Genomic DNA, 22464 nt, shown 5'->3' with positions numbered 1-22464 from the left:
ACCTTTACCGGTTCCATTTCTGGCACCTCTTCAGTCCACAAAGGAGGAAAAGGTACGTACCCTGAAGGACTGAACAGAGGATTAAACGAAAATGTAGGAATGAGCAATTTCTGTCCTTCCCTAGGTCCAGTTTCCCAACGCACACAGCCGAAGGGGACAGATCTCTGCCTCCGACGCCGTGGCGATTACTTTTTGGGTGGGGTGGGAACGACCTCGGAATCTTTCGGCCTGGCCCCCGCGAGTTTTAGCCTAAGTGAAGCCGGCCTAGGGCCCGCCCAACCCCAAACCTCGCCCAGTTCTCCAGGTTCCTACACGACCCAGTCCTTGACCCTCCCCCCCGCACACCGCCCCTTCTCCCCCCTCCTCCTCTTTCCGCTCCCCCGCCCTTATTTCCGTCCCCCTCCGCCCGCCTCCCTCCCGCTCCAGGCCCACGCCCTCCGCCCTCCCGCGCCCGCTGCCTCCCGGCCCTCCGCTCCGCTTCCTCCTCCCTCCGTCAGCGCCCCTCTAGGGCGGCCGGGGCAACCCCGTGCCCCGCTCGCCCAATGAGGAGACGGCGCAGGGGACGGGGCGGGGCTCGGGCCGGAGCGGAAGTGGTGACCGGAGCGGAAGTGGAGCTGCCGCCACCGCCGCCGCCGATTCCGGAGCCGGGGTAGCTGCCGTGCCGCCGCTGCAGCCGCCGCCGCTGCTGCTTGAGGAGTGGGCCTGGGAAGGAAGCGGTCACCGCGCTCGGACCTCCGCTCGCCATCGTCTTTGTCCCTGCCGACCTCCCACGGTGAGTGCGGCGCGGGGCCCGCCCGGGGCCCCCGGGGGCCCAATGCCGAAGCTCCCCACTCGCGGCGGTGGCGGCAGCGACCAGGGCGACCCCCGGGTGGGCTCCAGGAGTAGTGGCGCGCGCCTTCCTCTTGCCCCGCGCGGTCGCCTGCGGCGCGGGCCCGGCCTCACCGCGGCCCCTCCCTGTTTCCGGGGCCGGGCCCTCGGCTCCGGAGAGGCCCGGCCGCCCTCGCCGCCCGCGGACTGCCCGGCGGGCTGGGTGCGGCTCCGGACCAGACCGGAAGGGATAGCGAGGCGCGCACCCCGGACCCTCCCTCACTGCCCAGTTTCGATCCCCGCGCGACTCCTCCCTACACCTTGGGTGTTGAGATGCAACGTTTTCAGCCCTGTCACCCCTGCTCCTTGCTTTCCGGTTTCCAGAAATTAAAATTGAACCAAATGCGGGCGAGTTCTCGAGCCCCCGTGCCCCTGCTTGACTCCCCCTGAATGGGTAAGGGGTTTAACCTTGGGAGAGAGCAGAGAGATACCCCCCACCCCTCCCACTTTGCAGCAAAGCCATTTTTCATCCTCGTTCTCTGGTTTTGAAGCCCGGTGGGACCCGAGATTCCCTGGTTCCCTGGGAAGCACAGGGTTGAGGTTTGCATCAAGAAAATGCATTTGTTGGAACAGGTTACTGAGTCAGATCGGATCCTCAGGAAAAAAAAAATGTCAGAGACTGAGAATCGAATATTTTCCCACGGTATTTACCGTCATTAATGCCAGAGCCTTTTGTGTACTCGCCCAAAATTCCCCCATACTGTGTGTTAGCATGTTTTTAGGATTGAAATGTGCCTGATGGCTTCCCTGGTGGTAGGGAAGGGTGGAAGTGATTTGGGGCCCGTGTCTTCATAAGATGAGTACATCTTTGTCTATTGCAAATGGAGAATTCTGCATGTAATGAGGTTTTCAAAGGTGGCAGTATTGGTAAGACAATTTGCCAACCTTTCTGTAAGAATTCGTTTCTCGTGTCCTTGCCTTCACTGCTCTTCTCTTTGGTAGATAGATAGCATCAGGCTCTGATTTTACTTGCCCTGTGTGGGAGATAGAATTTGGCAAGATGGTGCTATGAGCATATAAAATCAGGAGGCCACAGGAGCCCAAACAGAAAGATGAAGCACTTGTAAGAATATAAAAATTGCATTTCTCACTCTGTCTCAATTGTTCAAATGAAACCACACATATATGCAGTCTATAGAACAGAACATGTGGCTACTCAGTTTTCTGCATTTTCCTGTTAGAAACTTAAATGTATAAATATTACTTGGTTCTTAGTGATTTTCTTCTTGAACACTTCCAATACACCCCATTCCTAATTTTGGAGTATGTATCTCTATTACCTGAGTCCTCGTTTTCTATGTCCTTAGCAGCACACAGGATGATAAGGATAAAACCTGTCCATTTTCTGGACCCAAATTAGAATTTTAACCTATGGTCTTCAAAATAGAAGGCTAATAATTCAGTAGCAACTGCTGCATTATTTTCCTAGCCCCTCCTTTCAAAGAGATAAGAAACCATTCACCCATCTTACAGATGGAGTCTTTATGACAAGTGAGGTGATTTAGCCTAGACCACACACCTGGTTTTCAGATTTAATATCTTCCTTCATCAGTAGTAAATATTTATGGACTGTCAGCCTCTGAGGTATGGCTCCTACCCTATAATCTTCTGTACATTTCCCATCATGCAGTGCTTGAAGCCATTTTAGAATTGGAGCTCTATAGATCCGGGAGACAGCCTCCATAAAGCCAGGCTGAGCACATTCCCATGATGCCGGCTCCCAAAACAGAGCCTCCAGGTTTTGGGGCCACTGCAATAAATGCATTTTGCTCTTTTGACTATGGACATGGAAGCAGGATGAACACTACACCTGGCGTCAGATCAATTTGATTCGGGTCTTGCCTGTAGTAGCTCTAGCTGTGATTTTCAGCCTGCTGCTTAATCTCTTGGTTTCTCTAGCTCCGGAGTTGTGAGGCTTTTTACAAACTATAGATTGTTAAATAGAAGCATTTGGTTTTGTTATCTAATCACTTAAGTTCACTGTTAATGGCTTTCTTTTTTTCCTCCAGTTGCATTCTGATGAGATCCAACCTTTTTGTATATGCTGCTTTCAAAAATTGACATAGTATTAACAGAACCTAATTTTGTGTCTAGCATCTCCAATCTTTCTAGCACATTTTCTCATCTCTGTATTGCAAATGGTAATAGTCTTTAATGTGTTATTGTGACAAATTCAATCATTAGAATAAGGATCTGGGATATAGTAGGTATTTAATAAATGTTATTTGAACATAAAAATGAAGATGAACATATATAGATCAGACATATGCTATATAGCATAGACAAATATGGAGTTTATCCGTTTGTCATTCACCAACTGATGAGGTAGCATCAAACCCATTAATTTCTTACTATGTGCCAAGCTTTGTTCTAAGCACTTTACCCATTCAGTAACACTTTATAACTGCCAATGACAGGTAACCACTGTCAGCCTCATTTTACGGATGAAGAAACTGAAGCACAGAGAACTTAAATCATTTTCCTAGGGAAATACAGCACAAGGTAAGTGTTGGAGCCAGGAATCAAACCCAGGCAGTCTGGCTCTAATGATAGGTTTCTACTTGTAGTAGAACACACATATATCTTTCAGTGTATACAGCGTAATTGTATTTAAATAGGAATTTTAGCTATTTTTGAAAATAGGTACAATGTAATTTGTTGAGGGGAGTATATATATTCTGGCTTGAAGGAATGATACTGCTTGTGAAAGACCATTTTTTTCTAGTATTTGCTTCATACTAGAGAGAAAGCTAGTTAGTTATTTTGTGGATTTATCCAGTCCTAGGTTCTTCATCTAGTTGAGTTTAGTCAGGACCTTATTTATTTATTTATTTATTTATTTATTTATTTAAACCTTCATTGTTGAGGGCCACCTTTATTGATTTTTCTTTATCATACTAGCTTTTTGTAGAGTTTTAGACTTTTCATATTTTGTTAGGAGGAGATGAGTAGAGAGAAAATTCTAAATTAAACATCCTGTAATGCTACCTGCTTTTTCAGTGGCATCAAACTAAGCTGTTTTCCTTTAAATGGGATGGATACCTTAGAGAATGAACTAAAATTTCCTTGTAAAGCAGCTTTAAAAAAATAAATATCTATTGATTTCAGAGAGGTGGCAGGGGGGAGAGAGAGATAGAAACATCAATGATGAGAATCATTGATCAGCTGCCTCCTGCATGCCCAACACTGGGGATCCTGCCCACAACCCAGGCATGTGCGCTGACTGGTAATCAAACAGTGACCTCCTGGTTCATAGCTCAAGCACTGAGCCACTGCGGCCGGGCTGTTAAGCAACTTTAAATTTCTGGGTTCCTACATTTTTCTAGGGAGAGGTGACAATTCACTAGCCAGGAAGCAAGAAATTAATTGTATAATTAATTTTAAGATTTAGAACCATCTTGGTCTCAATACGAATATGATCTTAGTATCATCTATATGTCATGATGGAGAAACTAACAGAATTGGATTCTGAAGGAATTTTTCTAAGGGGAATACTTAGGAAGGAAATATAGATGAATATATTTTGTGATGTGCCTGCTAAAATCCAATCATCTTAACTGCTTTCTCTGCTCAAAGATCTAATATAGGCATCGTTATGTATTTGTAATACTTAAAATGGGGTGACATTGATTGACAACCTCTAGAGAACAAGTCATTCCCAGCAGAGTTGGAGTGAGATTACTTTTTAAAAAATTTGGCCATTCCTCTATTATGTAAGTTTATTTCATTGTTTTCCCTAAGAGAGCCAACAATAAAAGTTATTTCTGAATGGCCTTGACCTGGACAGAGATTGGAGGCAACAATAAAGTACACGTGGGCCCTGGCCGTTGTTATTGTTTGTCCATAAACCTTACCTGAAAGCTTGTTTAACAGTCTGGTGAATTTCTGGCATATGCTGTTTCTAACTGCTTCATTTGATTTTGGCTTTTAAAGCTAGATGAATTAAGGCCAATTCTCAAATCTCACTGTAATACCTTTTGAAGAATCTTCGAAAAATTGTTCTATTTTTTTATTAAATAAGCATCAAAAATCATAGTTGACCTTTAGGAGTAGTGCCACATAGAGGAAAGAGCCAGGTACTGGATTTACTGTGTGACCCTGGGCAGGTAAGTTTTGGCATCTATAAAAGGGACAGTGACATTCTCAGGATTAAATGAGTTGATATAAATCCTTAGTGCTTTGCACATTTAGGTAAACCATAATTAATGGATTTTTTTGCTTTTCTTTACTAGACCAATTGTATAGCTGATTAGACTTTTGAGAGATGGACACAAAGTATTTCAAGGGTTTGTGGAAGCTCAGTTTCCATGTGTAAATATAACAGTTGGTAGCTAAGAAACAGTTAAGTGTAGCGTTGTCTTCTGATTGGAACTGAAGTGGCTCTTTTTAAAAATAAAAACCAACAAACTCATAGGTACAGATAACAGGGAAAGGAGATGGAGGGATGCTAAACGTTTGGTGACAGAAAGAGACTAGATTTTGGGTGGTGAGTGCACAATGCAATATACAGATGATGTTTCATAAAAAATTGTACACCTGAAACATATAATGTAATTAACCAAGGTTACCCAGTAAATTCATTTTTAAAAAGAATGAAAGGAGCCCTAGTTGGTTTGGCTCAGTGGATAGAGCGTCAACCTGCGGACTGGAGGGTCCTGGGTTCGATTCCAGTCAAGGGCACATGCTCAGGTTGTGGGCTCAATCCCCGGTAGGGGGCATGCAGGAGGCAGCCAGTCAATGATTCTCATCATTGATGTTCCTGTCTCTATCTCCCTCTCCCTTCCTCTCTGAAATCTATAAAAATCTTAAAATTAAAAAAAAAGAATGAAAGTAATCTAGGACAGAGGAGAAATATAGTCCGTATTTTATAGGACAGATCTGGTCTTCCTGCCTCAGTCCACATAGGAAATAGAAATAGCAGCCTGTTCAGTTCCTCAAAAAAGTGCATCAACTGATCAAAAAGTTTCATATTCAGCATGACAGGCATTGTGCTATGTGTTGGGCACCCACAGATAAAAGTCTAGGTTCCTACCTGAAGCTTATAATCCAGTGTGGGAGCCAACAGACATTTACAGTAAACTGATAACTGCTGTTATAGAACTAGGCAGGGGTAAATGAACATGCTTTTCTTTATAGAAGTCTGTCTGAATTTAAAAGAAATGAGGCATGTAAGTGTCCCTTCAGCTGTTGACCATTTGTTAGACTTTTGTGTAGAATCTACTGTGGCTGACATTTGAGTAGTCACAGTGTGCAGAGACTGTGTTAAATGTTTTTTATCGGGAACAAATTTATTCCTTACAAAAGCCCTATTAATAAGTAGGTTTGCCTATTTATTGCATGATTAAAAAGACTCACAGAGGTCCAGTAACCTCTGGAGTTCGTGTGTGATACTGGTCAATTGGACTGGGTCACTCCCATTTTGTTGGTGGGCCCAAAGCTTTTGAACCCTATTCCCAAGATCGACCAATTGGGCAGTCTTTATGGACCATAATTAGCATACTGTCTTTTTTTTATCATCAATCACTTAAAGCCAGGAGATCAGTTTATTGTCACCTCTGCCACTGATGCACATTGTGTGACCTTGGGCTTATCACTTACCACCTCCATTGTTTTAGGTTTAATTTTGACTAATTGGACACAGTTAATGATACTCAACAACTGATGTGAGAGAGGGAAGGGATTTTCAAATAGAAGTGCAGTTTCCCTCCACAGTCATGTTCTCTGGACATCATGCTAACGACTTGGTATGTCAGACATGCTGTGTTTCATTTTCTAACAAAGCCTGCAAATGTTTGAATGGAATTAAATTTATTACAGGACTCTGAATTTTATGTGTAGAATGGCACACAGACATTTTTAGAGTGGGTGATTTTCAGTGAGTAGTTTTCTTTAAGAGCCAGGAATATTTTTACTGGGTGACACCCACCAACCACCTGGTTCCACTGATTTCCTCAGTCCATCCTTGTCCTGCAGGAGCTTGACATCTGTTCTTCCTTCAGCAGAATGACTCCAGAGCTGTAACTTTCTTTATGGTGCACCTAGAGGCCTGATGCATGAAATTCGTGCATGGGTATGGTCCCTAGGCCTGGCCTGCAATCTGGGCCATCTTCCCCGGCTGCTGGCCCTTCCCCCTCACCGCCACCCACCGCCAGTTCTCCCTTCGCTGCCATCGGGCATTCAGGAGCCTGCCAGCCAGGGGGAGGGATTGAGAGGTTGGCCAGCAGGCCCCTTTCAGGTAATTGGGACCTACGGGCTAGGGACAGCTCCTACATTGAGTGTCTGCCCCCTGGTGGTCAGTGTGCATCATAGTGACCAGTTGTTCGCTGTTCAGTTGATTTGCATATTACCCTTTTATTATATAGGATGGGTGTTCTATCTGGAATGGTACATCTGTGAATGTTTTTCAGAATTTATTGTTAATTCCTTACCCCATGCAAACTTTTGAGCGTAGATTTTTAAGATGTTCCTCGCAGTTTCCTCTCTAGATTGATAACTGTTCTCATTTCTGTATCTACCTTGGCCTTTGATTTCTCATTCATCCAGAAAAACAGAATGCACTTTATTCATGCATCTATGTTTTTGGTCCCTGTGAGGAGTTCCCTTTTTTTTTAAATAATGTTTTTTCTTTATTGATTAAGGTATTACATATGTGTCCTTATTGCCCCCCCCCCCCCACACTCATGCCCTCATCCCCCTGTTGTCTGTGTCCATTGGTTAGGCTTATATGCATGCATACAAGTCCTTTGGTTGATCTCCCCTCCTTACCCCTTCCCTCCCCTACCTTCCCTCAAGCAGTTCCCTTTTTCTCTTCTGAATAAAACCCCATCCCAACCCATAAAGCCAGTCAGGACCATTCATGTTTAAACAACCTGTTCCCTCTCATTCTAGCCTGGTACCTTCTCCAAGAAGCAGCTTTGATACTGTGCTGTCTTCTCATTTCATGTACACCATCTTGTTTGTTAGTTATAAATGTCTCCTTTTAACATTTTAGGAAACCGAGATTCAGAAAAGTTATTTAAAAAGTCACCTAATTTCTTTTAGAAGCTCAGATTTGTTGTATGTAGGGCTTTCCATTGTGCTATGCCCAAGGTCACACAATGTGATCAGATCCCACTCAGATTTGTTTTGTATTAGAGCTTCAGTAATCCTGACACATAATAGATATAGAATCCTCGCTTTAAACTTATAACAATTATTAAATTCAATTAAATTGAGAATTTTTTCCCTTGAAAACAACACATATGTGAAAGTTAATGCTTCCAAAAGCCACAGCTGTCATTTTCAACTTTTGCTTTTTGCAATGCTTTAAAAAAAAAAAAGAAAGAAAGAAAACGTCGATTAACAATGGCTAGAGAGCCCTTTATTTTATTTTATTTTTTTCTTATTCTTGAATGTTTCCTTCTGGCCACTGGTATTTCATGGCTATCTGTAGAATTATTCTTCATAATGTTTTTTAGGAGATATTTTACAAAGAAGAAATGTTGTGATGCAGATTTACCCTCACCTTCTTTATCTCTCTTTAACAGGTATTTCTATGACATTAAATCCCTTCTCTAATATATTTTTACTGCTTTCAGAGAGAGGAAGGGAGAGGGAAAGAGAGAAACATCAATGATGAGAGAGAATCATTTATTGGCTGCCTGCTGCACACCCCGCACTGGGGATCGAGCCTGCAAACCCGGCATGTGCCCTTGACTGGAATTGAACCCAGGACCCTTCAGTCCACAGGCCAATGCTCAGCCCTCTGAGCCAAACTGGCTAGGGCTCTTTCTTTTTTTTATAATCCTCACTCAAGGATATTTTTTTCCATTGATTTTTTTTTTTTTTTTTTTTTTTTTTTTTTAGAGAGAGAGAATGGAAGGGAGGGGGAGAAACAGAGGGAGAGAAACATCGATGTGAGAGACACATCCATTGGTTGCCTCCCACATGCACCCCGACTAGGGCCAGGAACCAAGTCTGCAACTGAGGTACATGCCCTTGACCAAAGCTGGGACCCTTCAGTCCAAGGGTCTAACCACTGAGAAAAACTGGCTAGGGTTAAATCCCTTCTTTTGATGGCCATGTAATCTTATAACATTTATCTCTCTTTGAACCACTCCCCGGTTGGATATTTAAATTGCCCTGTGAAGTGCTACATCTAGTGGCTTTGAACAGCCCGACAGCCGTCATTATATGGCTGTGCTTGAGCAATCCCATTCTGGAGCATGTCGGTGACTTCTTGATCTATGCCGGCACAAGGAAATCTTTGGCCTACTGCTGGGTTACACCTCTTTCGGTCTCTAATAAATTTTTCTGCTTTGCTATTATGGCTTGGCTGTTGGTGCTAGGCCTGATGATGGACTGCAGTCTTTTAAGGCCTTTTAGAAGGCAAGATAAAGGCTCTCTTGCCGATGTTTATCTTGGTCTGGAACCTTCCTTCAAAGTCTCAGAAGAAAAGTAAGTTCTGATAATAAACCATCACTACTTAACATCTAGAAAATTCAATTAGGAACTACTGAATAAAACTGTTAACATTTGTGTCCATTTTGAGGACATTGAGGGGTGAAGTCTTACATATAATGTTAACATTATAATATTCACTTCCTGTGCAGGATTAATCTGGACTTGCTTTTCCTTCTCATGGTTTGTATATTTTTTTTAAAAATTGCAGCTCTGACTGGTTTGGCTCGGTGGATAGAGGTGGATAGAGCGTCGGCCTGCAGACTGAAGGGTCCCAGGATTCGATTTCAGTCAAGGCCATGTACCTCGGTTGCGGGCACTTCCCCAGTAGGGGCTGTGCAGGAGGCAGCTGATCGATGTTTCTCTCTCATCGATGTTTCTAACTCTCTATCCCTCTCCCTTCCTCTCTGTAAAAAATCAATAAATATATTTTTAGAAAAATTCCAGCTCTAACTGGTTTGGCTCAGTGGATAGAGCTTCGGCCTGCGAACTGAAAGGTCCCAGGTTCGATTCCGGTCAGGGGCACATGCCCGGGTTGTGGGCTCGATCCCCAGTGGGGGACTTGTAGGAGGCAGCCAGTCCATGATTCTCTCTCATCATGAATGTTTCTATCTATCTCTCCCTCTTCCTTTCTCTCTGAAATCAATGAAAATATATTTTAAAATAAAATAAACTCCAAGCTCATATTTTGTGATGTATAGGCACTCTGAGAGGTGGGATATGCACTATGCATTTTAAAAAAAATTTTGTACTTTTCTTTTTAAAAAAATTATCTTGATTGTTGAAAGTATTACAGCTGTCCTCCTTCCCTCCTTTGAACGCCCCCTCCATGTATTTATTCTTTAATTCTCTGCCCCTCATCTTCACAGTACCACCTTTTCTGAGGTGAAGCTATTGTTTCCAATTTATAGATTGGAAGACTGAGATTGAATAAGCTCATGTGGCTGTGTAGTGGTAGATCCTGCTCTTACACATTTTCCCGTTGTCTTTCCACCATACCACATATATGTAGCCTGTGTTCTTTCTGCTCTCCCAGTAATGATTTATTTAAAAAATTCACAGATACTTACTTGGACATGAATTTTGTGATTGGCCTATTTTAGGCATTAAATGAGAAACAAATGTAAAGCTTTTCTTTTGAGGACATGCACACGGCTCATCATAGATATAGAGAAGCCCTAGACTGTGTAATGGGCTACAGGTGTATTTGGGTTCATAGGCAGGTAGATCAGCTGGGGATGGGGTAATCAGGGAAGGCCTTCTGGTCCTAGATGGATGGAGAGAGTTTGTGTAGACAGAAAGTAAATAGGACATTCTAGATGAAATGAACTATAGTAGTTCCCCCTTATCCTCGGAGGATATGTTCTAAGACCGAAGGTAGTACCAAACTCCATATATACTATGGTTTTCCCTTTACATAACATAGCTATAAAATTTAATTTATAAATTAGGCACAGTAAGAAATTAACAACAGTAGCTAGTAACAAAATAGAACAATTATAACAATCTACTGTAATAAAAGTTATGTGAATGTGGTCTTCCTCTTTCTCTCTGTAACTGATCTGATAATGGAAACTGCTACTAAGTGACTAACGGGCAGGTAGCGTCTTTGGCTAGAGTCCGTGGGCAAAGAATGATTCACATCCTGATAGTACCGAGCCAGGCGTCATGAGATTTCATCACACTACTCACCGTGGCTTGCAATTTAAAACTTACAAATTGTTTATTTCTGGAATTTTCTTTTTAATATTTTCAGACTGCATTTGACTGCTGGTAACTGAAACCGTGGAAAGAGAAACCAGAGATAAGGGAAGACTACGGTACAGAAGCAATTTTAGGCATGTTTGATCATGGCATTTAGAGTATTCAGTGATGTCCAGCCTGGGAGAAAGGTGCATGTTGGAGAATACTGGAAGAGAAAGTCTTAACAGGTCTTGAAAAGCCAAGTTATGAAGGACTTTGAAAACCAGGTAGAGTTTAGATTTGATGGAGAAGAGAGAGTCATTGAAAGTTATGGAGTAAGGGTGGAGGCATGACTAATTTTGAAGTAGGTGCCAGAAATACAAGGGATGAGGTACAAATATAAGAAGGATTTAATGTGCTTATGAAGAATAGGTGCTTGGAATTATTTAAGAAGAGAGAGAGTTCTACCAAGGTTGCAGTTTGTCTATTTTTTCATTTTGGGATCTGTTCATTTATTCAGCAGATATTTTTGTTTATACCGATTATGTGCAAGGTGCTGTGGGGGATATGCCCTCAAGGAGTTTTGGTGTTGTAAGGGATTTAAGGAATATAGACAAATAATTTTGGTACTAAAGAAATGTGATAAAACCTTAAGAGAGGTATACAGAAAATGCTTTGTGAGAATATTTTTAGTTTAGAGTAATGCTGTCCAATAGAAATACAATGTGAGCCACATGTAGTTTAAATTTATCTTGTGGTAACATTTAAAAAGTAAAAAGAAACAAGTGAAATTAAATTAAATACTTTATAAAAATTTAACCCTTTGCACTCGCTTGCTTTTTTCTCGATTCCTTTATTCTACTTGGGATTTAATTTTTTAAATACCCCAGATTTTACAAAGCGCGGCAGTAGAATAAAAAACTGGAGTTTCTTTTCATACAAACTTATTTATTTAATGTAAGAAAAGCCCAAATAAAGGAGGAGGGATGGAGGGAGGGAAGGGATGGGCTACCGATGCTAACTCGGATGGGTTAACTCCATATTTCAAATATTGCAGTTTAAACATCTGACATTAGCCACGTGTGGCTAGTGGCTATCATATTAAACGGCTCAGGTGTAGTAGCTTATGAAAAGGCTTCGTGGAGGAGTTGACATTTAAGCCATGCTTGGGAAGAATTTTGTATGCAGAATAGATGGAAAAGGACATTCCAGGTAGAGGAGTGGCTTGGTGAACAAAGAAAGAAAAGAATACTTTGTATGTAAGAAAACCATTTTGCCAGAGAAGTACGTATTGCATGGAAGGCAGGTTTTGGGAAAAATGTGGGAAAGATTGTTGGAAAGCCTTACTGGTGGGAAAAATTGGACTGCTATTGGCAGGAGGGGGCTTTAAAGGAATTTGAGCAGGAAGTGACTTGATCAGAGTGTCAAGAATGAAGAATGGATCTGGTAGCAAAGACATGAAGTGGACTAAAGATAATGAGAGACTGGAAGTAGTGAGACTAGGGAAAGGCGCATGGGAGGTTTATTATAGATGTAGAAGTAGGAACAATTTAATTTCTCTGTTGTCTGCTGCCTTCCTGCAAACTGCTGGGTGTTGTGTAACCCATTTCCTGTTGAAATTGGTCTTGCTGCTTCAGAATCCATGTTATATAAGTCAAAAGTTACATAAGCAGCAGGCATCAGGACATTTAGCTATGGCTTTTGCTTGTTGTAAGTTGTTTCTGTATGTGTAATTCAAATTTTTTAAATAGATTCATACTTTATTTAAGGCGTGTGGTCAATCTTTCCATATCATGATGGGTTCTCAATCTCCAAGAGCTCTTGCAGTGATCCCAAAGAAGCTTGAAATAGTTGTCTCCAAACCAGAAAGATCCCATTTTATTTTGAGAAATAGAATGTGTACTTTGGGAGGTCCCAAGGAGAGTCAGAATTCTTTAAAGAGGTATGATTTAACTTTTAATGTTTGGGAAGGGGAGGAAGAGGTGTGCATCTTACTTGGGGGGTCTAGTAGATCCAAAGAGTTTCCAGGTCTCCTTTAGCAGTGTTGATCCTTCGTATTTCTCTACTACTCTTTTATAATACTGCATGGGATGGCTTAGCTCTGAATTGGCTTGTGGCCAGTACTTTATTAACTGGAATCTTTCCTATGTAGAGTTGCATAGGCGCTGTTTTATGAATTTGGAGTGGACCACTAAGACTAAGTGACTGCTGACTTTGAATTAGTCTACAGACTGGGAAATTTTTAAAGTTCATTGAAAGTTGGCTTCTTTCTGTTTCTCTCTTTTAGGAACAATGAAGTAGGGTTATTTAATGATGGAAATAGTGTCCTGATCTCAAAGACTTTATGGTCAAGAAAGTTAGACATATTGAGAGAGTATATAATTTTAAGATGGTGAATAGCATATATATATATTATTGTTGACAGTATTATAGTTACCGTAATACTGTCCTTCATTCCCACCCCATCCCCCAATAGTATGTTTTTTTGATGTGCTTATTATATTAGAGTAGACTAGGTTGTATTGTGGTAACAAACAGCCCCACCATGTCAATGGCTTAACCCAACAAAAGTTTATTTCTTTTTCCATTGCATGTCCAGTGCAGGTCTGCAGGGGTTCCTTCACCTTACAGACTCGGGTTATAGAAACTCTACTGTTTTGTGACAGTGGCTGCTGTAAGAAGAGAGTCTGATGAACCATAGAGGCTTTTAGCAGTTTTAACCTGGAAGTAGCATCATTTCTAATTATATTTCATTGGACAGAACTAATCGTGTGACCCCTCCTACATGCAGCGGGTTGCCAGGAAATGTAGGGAGAGCAAATCAAATATTTTGTGAGGATTATTAACGCTCATAGTCTCATTCTAGTGATGTGGGTGAAGATGTCAAATGGATCAAGGTGAGACCTTTTCACTGAGTGTAAGCTTAGAGTTACTGAGCCTTATATAAAACGCAGCTCTGAATATGATTTAGGTAATAAGCAGGGGGAAGAAATACCATAATTCTGAACTAAAAAACCAACTATTTGAATTGTCTAGGTTTGGAGTGTATCTTATCATTGTGTTCCATCTCATAAAATACTTTTATGTGGTACAGGCATCTGTAGAATTTCTCCCTTGAAAATACAAAAATGACTTTTAAGGCAAAACCAGTTTGTGAATAGGGCTTATACTTTTCTATTTTAAAATTATTAACCATTTTCAGAGACTTAAATTTTTATACCGTGTGTGTGTGTGTGTGTAGTAATGAGAGAATTTGTTTTAAAAATACTGATATTCCCATTACTATTTAAAGTAGTATTTTATCTTTTTATACTTTGGGATGTTAGTGTATTTTTACACTGGCACAGATGGATCTATTGAAATTTAAACCAATAGTACATAAAATTAATTTGTATTGGCTAAGTTTTAGCTACATGTTATCCAAAACTTACTGTATTCTCTATAAATGGTGATTATTATAGTGGGGAATTGAGTAAGGTGAGGTGAGTAATTTAAACGGCATTCACTGATTGGTGAATAAAGGGTTTGATAAAATGATAAACTGAAGCCACTAAGATTTTTGTCTATTTCAGAGGAACTTTTAAATGAACTCAATTATATTTGAAGTTCTGTTGCTGTGCATGTTGTAGAATACACTCATATCTCTTGCAACCTATACCATGAATTAGTGCCTCATTATTGTATATAATCCGGTGGAGAGTTGGTAGTTTTCTTATTTTCCACTGAGGAAACAAAGCTCAGAGGTTAAGTGATTTGACCAAGGTCATACCACTTGTAAGTAGCAGGGCTGGTGCTAGAGCCAAATTTGCCTGCCCATGATTTATGCTACAGTGTATTCTTGTAACAAATTTAGCAAATCACAGAAGATGTGATAAAAATGGCACATATTTTTTAGGTACCTACTGCTTGATGGGCACTGCCAAATATAACATAAAGTCTTATTTTTTGCCTGAAGATTAAAGCAATCATCACACTTAAGATATTTTTCCCTACATTATTTGGTCAAAACAGGACAATTCTTGAAAAAAGTAAGGAACATATATGTAGTTTCTAAAGAAATCATTATTAAGCAGTCTCTGTGTGTTGAGGAGGCAGATGCGGAATGTAGAAGAAAACAACAACTGTAGAGATAGACACTTGAATTTGAGTTCTGGCTCTATCATCTCTAAGCCATGTTGCCTTTGCTGAACCTCTGTTTCTTTCAAAGAAGGGGGTGGATTATTATGAACATATCTATCTTGTAGTATTGTTGGGGAAATTAATTGATCAAAGTAAGAAAAAAAATCTTAGCAAAATACCTAAGTTGATAGGTGTGTCTGGTCAGTGTTGTTGAGGGCATCTGGAAATAGATGTTACACATAAAGGTATGTTTCTTTTCAGATGGGTGGAAGTAGAGTCACGCATGCATTTTCTGGGCCCTGAAGCTTGACATTTGTTTCTCTTTTTCTCTTGTTCTTGTTTTAGGGAATGACCATGGATAAAAGTGAGCTGGTACAGAAGGCCAAACTCGCCGAGCAGGCTGAGCGCTATGATGACATGGCTGCAGCTATGAAGGCAGTCACGGAACAGGGGCATGAACTCTCCAATGAAGAGAGAAATCTGCTCTCTGTTGCCTACAAGAATGTGGTAGGCGCCCGCCGTTCTTCTTGGCGTGTCATCTCCAGCATTGAACAGAAAACAGAGCGGAACGAGAAGAAGCAGCAGATGGGCAAAGAGTACCGGGAGAAGATAGAGGCAGAACTGCAGGACATCTGCAACGATGTTCTGGTAAGGGCAGTGCTTCTGTTTCAGACAGTGATTTGTAAGTTGTATTAATTTAATGTTCAAATGCAAACTCTCAAACAGCTTATGAGACAAAGGTGTCTGAATATACTGGAAAGCTGCAAACCATTTGCAAGTAATTTTTAAACATAAGAAGTGATTTTTCTTACCTCTTATTTGATCAGAGGTTACTTATCACTTATGGGGAATTTTCCTCTCTCCCTTCAAAAAGACCTGTGAAAAATAGGAACATTTAGTCAACATTCCTCCATCTTTTCTTCAGAAATCGAATCCAGATAGGCAGGATTATAGATAGATGCAGTACAGATAGGCTATTCTGAATATTAGGAGCAAAAAGCTAGGCTGCCTTTTAGCCTCTGCCCCGTGTAAAGTCCTGCTTTTGTCCGAAAGTTAGCCACGTAGGTCTGTTTGGGGATTTTCTCTCCTATGTTTTATAGAAACCTTGGTCAGGTGATTGAGTCCTAACTGCTTTCACTCTGACCACCATCTGGGGTTGGATGGGACGGGTACATATCCTAGAGCAAATCATGATCATATTGTCTTTCCCTCACATCCTGAGCCCACTGGGAACTTTCTTTTTCTTCCAGGTGAAATCAGGTAAAAATGAACGGTGAGGGCTGCTTTGAAGGGAAAAGGAATTCACACTTGTGGATCTACCTCCTCCCCTGCTGGCTGCCTCTCCGAATTACTGCCCATGACACCTTTCTTTTGAAAACCTGTACAAAGCTTGTCAGCCATCAGGCAGTTCTCCTCATCCCTAACCCATAAGGAGTTGCACCCTGTCTGTCTGCAAAGAATTAAAATTAATATTGCTCTTTGCATCTTTTCACTTTGATTGATCACATCCCCTTATAACTAAGCTTTTGCATTGAGCTGCTCTTTTTGTTAGACTCATAGTGTAAGAATGTCATGACTAAATTTGTTGCCTGTTGGTAATTTGGGGGTTTGTTAATGGTGCACTAATTCCTGAATGTTAGGTGCATCTGATATTCAGATGAAGTATGGCATGTATTCCAAGGGCAAGAAAGTTCCATAATTCCTGAAAATGTAGACCAGCTTTTAAGAGCATCTGAAAGAATGTGAAGAACGCATGGTACTTACTGCCTCTTAACCAGTTTTTCAGGATGCCACATTCTAAAACAACTCTTCGAAAATATTGCTCTGTTTACGAAGCTTGGACTCCTTCAGAACTGCTTTTGTTGTAAGCATAAATGTTTAAAGGAATTTATTATTAATAATAGTAGTAGCTACCTTTTGAGTGCTTACTATGTGCCAGGCAACATGTTAAGCACTTTATGTATTTAGCTCTTTCTCATAACTACTCTAGAAGATGGCTATTGTGCCTCCTTTTGGAGAGCAGAGGAAACTGAGGCTAAGGATAGTTAGGTCATTTGTCCAAGGTCATACAGATAGTTCCTATCACCTAGAGAACCATTATTAACATTGAAAAAGTATCATTCCAGACTTTTTCTGTACATATTTTTGTGCGTGTAGACACATTTTAATATTAAAATAGGATTCATGTGATATTTGTAATCTGCCATTTTTATTTCACTCAGACTTCTTTTGAGAACCTTTTCATATTAACAGTGTAGTTCCGCATCATCATTTTTAAGGCCTACATAGCATTCCATTGTATGGCTCTACTTTATTCAACCCCTTATGGATGGTGAAGTGATTTTTAACAGAAGAAAACAGACATCTGCTAAAAACTTTAAACGCTTTGGATGAAAAATGTTTTTTTAAATCTTCAAAAAAATATTTAGAAGTGGTAGTGTGTATCTTGAATCTCAGACATAGTTTTAACATCTTGTAAATAATATTTCCAGATTCTTAACAAAATGTGAATCATTTTTTAGGAGCTGTTGGACAAATATCTTATTCCCAATGCTACACAACCAGAAAGTAAGGTGTTCTACTTGAAAATGAAAGGAGATTATTTTAGATATCTTTCTGAGGTGGCTTCTGGAGACAATAAGCAAAGTAAGTAACATTCAAAAAAAGAAAAGAAATGTGAGCACTAGTGGAGTCAGCCTTCCTTTATAATAATTTTAACAGTTTGCCTTGTCTATTCACTGTAGACACTAACATCACAGTACTCAGAAAGACCAGAGCATTGTGCTGACCTGTGTGATAAACGGGGTCCTGGGGGTTGACAGATAAAAATGTATCTAAAGGGAAGATAGGGAGGGCATTAAAAGTCTGGTGCAGTCCTGACCAGTTTAGCTTAGTGGATAAAGCGTCAGCCCGTGGACTGAAGGGTCCCAGGTTCAATTCTGGTCAAGGACACGTACCTCAGTTGCAGGCTCCATCTCTGATCCTGGATGGGGAGTATGCAGGAGTCAACCAATTGATGTGTCTCTCTCACATCATTGTTTCTCTCTCCCCCCTCCCCCCTGAAAAAATACCCTGCAGTGAAAATTTTTAATTTTAACAGAAATTAAAAATAAAAGTCTGGTGTAGTAATACTTCCAAAGAGAATTTTAACTTGAGGATTATTTGGTAGCTCTCTTTAGAGGTGAAACTTGAGCATGAAAGCACGATAAAAAGAGTGATACATCTCTTTTATCTCATACATGTATTACTGTGATGGTGATAATTATAGCTGTGTTTTATTAAGTGCCTATTATGTGCCAAATATTGTAGAGTCTCATTTATTTCTTACACAACCCTGGGAGTTTGGGTGGAAGTCTGTTCATTCTTCTGATAAGGAAACCAAGGCTACAGAGGTTTTCACTTCAAGCCACACACCTAAGTGAATAAGCTGGTAATTCAAGTTTGGGTTCAAAGTCCATGACCTTTCCACTAGAGCATATTTTTTATGTTCTATCTTGTTAAAGGTTATTTCTGTATTTCTTACTGCCTTCGTGGGCTTTGTCATATTGTTTTTGTTTTCCCCCAAAGCATTTAATGTAGTACTTAACTTAGAACAAACATTTAGCAAATTATTGTTAATCAATTTAATCCAGCCCAGTTTGGTAAAATAATTTGATAGTGGTCCGGTGTGTGATGCAGCCTCTGAAAGAACCCAACCTTTTATATTTTTTTTACCTTTCTTTTAGCCACTGTGTCGAACTCTCAGCAGGCTTACCAGGAAGCATTTGAAATTAGTAAGAAAGAAATGCAGCCTACACACCCCATTCGACTTGGCCTGGCACTGAATTTCTCAGTGTTTTACTACGAGATTCTGAACTCTCCTGAAAAGGCTTGCAGCCTGGCGAAAACGGTGAGGAAGGCCCTCTGGTTTCTGATCACAGTAAAACAGTGCTGTTCTTAGTAACTTATTTCCTGAATATAACTCATTGTCTTGGACTATTTTCATAAAATATATACTTGAGTATATATTTTATGAAATAAATTCATACCTACTTTCTGATTTCTTCTCAACACCTGCTTTTTTGTGTTTTGTTTTTGTTGTTTGATTAGTATTTGAGGGGGTGGTTGTGGAAAATTCAGGGTGAAGGCAGTTTGTTGTTTCTTGTCAAGCTTTGGGTTATAGAATTTGGAAAAAGTGTGTGAAATGAAATTCCATTGCATAATTGAACCAGATTTAGTGGTGTGAAGTTCTGTTCTCCCTTGATTCCTTGTATCCAGATCTTTTGAGTTGTAGTTTTTTGTTTTGTTTTAGTTGTTGTTTTCTTCTTAAAGGATTACTAGAAATGTCTTTGGTAATTAAAAAATTAATGAATTTGCCTAGAATGAATGCTCTATTAACAGTGATACCTGCTGACTTATCTAAAAACTTTTGTCATTATTGGTGCTTTATAAACATTCATTATATGTTTGCTGCAACAGCTGGCAAACAAGGTAATAATGGTCTAGGTTCTCCCAAAGTGCGGGACAGGATAAATTATATTCATTTGTTAGCAGGAAAAAATTGGACTAAATGTGCTCCAGAAAACCTGTGATTTCTTTGCTAAAGGCTCTTTGTTGTAGGCATTTGATGAAGCAATTGCTGAATTGGATACACTGAACGAAGAGTCGTACAAAGACAGCACGCTGATCATGCAGTTGCTTAGGGACAATCTCACTGTGAGTACTACTGGTTTCCATTACTGCTTTTGGAGGGTTTACAGTCTACTCACCCACCTCATAATTCACTATTGCCCAAGACCCAAGAGAGCTTTGTGCCTTGTAAGTATAGTTAACATTTTAAAGTGTTAAATTGGTTCAGTTTAAGTGTTGAATGAGTACTAAAGTTTTGAACCTTTTTAGTCATCACTGTTGGCACTCATACAGGAATAATTTTAAACAGTTGAGGGAGATAAGGCGCTACAGATGGGAAACCGCCCCGAGAGTACATTTTAGTAGCCCTGCTTTGATCATAACTCTGTTTTTCTCTTGCAGCTGTGGACGTCGGAAAACCAAGGAGATGAAGGCGATGCTGGGGAGGGAGAGAACTAATGTCTATTGTGCTCCGTGATCTGTTCAGTGTCACTCTGTACCCTCCACATATATCCCTTTGTGCGATAAAAAAAAAAAAAAAAAAAAAAGAATCGTACATTGACTTTTCGATTTTTCACAGCCTCAGCCTAGCAAAAATGGTCCATGGGATAAACAGCTGGTATTTGTATCTTAAACTCAGATTGGTCACATAAATGCCACGGCATTCTGAAGTTTTGATTTTTAACATTGACAGGATTACTGTGTGTTTAATTTTTTAAAAAACTGAACACTGTGATTATGGGGTTTTGTAACTAAGCAGAACTCTTACTGGTAGAAAAAATAGACCTGAATTATCTGTAACTTTTGGGAAAGTTTAAACAGTCACTGAAATACTGCTCCATTGTAAAGTTGTACAGAAAGTTGTAGTGATTATATTGTGATGCTGGGACTTGGAGTGAGATACCTGTCATTTCGTATTCGAGTTTAATGGCAATTCACAGTAATTATGCCTGTTCAGGGCTTATTATAGACACTTGACCAGTTGGGGCTCTTGCCACTCAAAAGTTCCTGACCGCAGATGTTCAGTGTCTTCCTCTGAGGAAACTCGAAGCCGAAAATTGAAATTCTTTGTGGCAGTTAACTGGGTTATGACACCATGAGAAGGTCCAGTGCTCATACAACACACGTGACTAAAACCCCTGTCCTACAACAATGTCACTGATTTGCAACTTGTGCTTCAGTTGTGGAATCTATTTTCCTTGTAACCATGAGCTAAAGAAGAAAGCAAGCCGTGTATCTTACGAATGGCCTTATCTGTCTCCTGGGTAGTAACTTTATGAATAATGTTCTGCAGAGATTGCCTCTCACATGAGGAGTCCTCAGTCTTTGGGTTCTTCCTAGCTCCGGGCTTTTAAATTCTGAAATCTAAACATTCTTTCCCATTGTCTTTTTGACGGTTGACTTTGTTTTTCTCTTCCTTTTTAAGTTTCTGTCCTGCTTTACCTTTTTTTTTCTTTTTGAAATTTATCTTTATTTTTCTTTTGTTCACAGTTTAATACTATATGGACAGGGATAGGAGGCCTGGAGGGGGTGAGAAGGGAAATTGGTGAGCAGGCCTTGTTTCAGTCAAGAAGAGCTTCCAGCACCGCAGCTCTGTCTTCCTCCAGTTTTCAGCACAGTTGTTCTTCCGTCACCAAGATCTGAATCAAAAAGTATTTTTAAATATCCATGACTCCTCTCTGTATTAACAGCCAGCCCTGATAATGCTTGTTGGTACCTGATCTCCCAACTGTACCCATCCAGCCAAGTTCACAGACATGTTTAAACAAGACCCTCTGATGCAGGGAAGTTGCATGATCACTGCATTGGGGAGAATCCAGAATACCCAGGCCTACCAGTCTCACAGTATCCCCCCTCTCTTTTAACATTCCACATAGCTGTAGTATCCATCTGTTTGTCCATCTGCTGAAATGAGAAAAGAAACCTTCATGCACTGATGAAAACAAACCAAAAAAAAAAGAAAAAAAAAATCCCTCCTTTCTAGCTGAACAAAAATGTGCAGTTAAATACTTGGCGCTTGAAAATGCAGTAGTGAACGTGGAACGAGCCTGTCTGTATATCTGGTAGCTCTTTCTTGCTTTGTTTTTCCTTACCAGTATTCTGCCTCACGTTTGCTTCTGTGATGGTTATATTGCCTAGCAAGCACACCCGTGGTTGTGAAAATAGTATAGCAAAAAAAGAAAATCCCCGGTTATTGATGTATTAGATTTGTGTATGTCTTTTAAACAGTTCTAGTTTCCACCTTACACGGAATAATCAGGAAACGTGTAAAAATTCAAAAGTGAAATAAAAAATTTTATCAGTTAGTTGCCTGTGAATTGATGTTGATGTGTGGCACCATTTCTATCACTACCAGAATTAGCTAACTTCTTTTATCACACTCATTTTAGGCTCTACTCTTTCTTTAAAAGTAGGCAACAGCTTTATGTCATCCTTTAGAACTTGAAGTCAAGGTGTTGTCACAGGAAAGAAATTACCATTAATACAAAGCCTGCCCACCTTAGGTCTCTGGGAGCTTCTAAAATTTGGTGATGCCAGTGGATTTTGCATCCCATTCAAGTCTCTTTTCCCCTCCCACCCACTCCCCTTTTTTTTAAAACCCTGAGATGTAACCAAGACAGATGGTTACATAAGGCCTGGTCACCTCCAAAGTAATAATTGTCATCTGTCTCAACACTATGGTAGCCAGCAGCTCTTGTGTTTCCTCATGGGATTTCCCACAAGGAGAGGGGGAAAAAGGATTGGGAG

The 22464-nt window shown here is 40.4% G+C and overlaps 1 protein-coding gene across 1 annotated transcript; it reads left to right on the top strand.

Moving 5' to 3' along the window:
* The first annotated feature begins 508 nt into the window (after positions 1–508).
* Positions 509–22022, top strand: YWHAB (tyrosine 3-monooxygenase/tryptophan 5-monooxygenase activation protein beta). Its single transcript, XM_008158728.3, has 6 exons — positions 509–772; positions 15454–15756; positions 17631–17754; positions 18834–18997; positions 19708–19803; positions 20119–22022. Exons 2-6 carry the CDS (start codon positions 15457–15459, stop codon positions 20173–20175), a joined length of 741 nt encoding a protein of 246 aa, XP_008156950.1. The 5' UTR covers positions 509–772; positions 15454–15456; the 3' UTR covers positions 20176–22022.
* The last annotated feature ends 442 nt before the right edge of the window (positions 22023–22464 follow it).

This window comes from Eptesicus fuscus, chromosome 12 (assembly GCF_027574615.1).
Source record: "Eptesicus fuscus isolate TK198812 chromosome 12, DD_ASM_mEF_20220401, whole genome shotgun sequence".
Lineage (NCBI taxonomy): Eukaryota > Metazoa > Chordata > Mammalia > Chiroptera > Vespertilionidae > Eptesicus > Eptesicus fuscus.
Note: the sequence above shows the minus strand (reverse complement) of the source record. Positions and strands in the feature narration are given on the sequence as shown.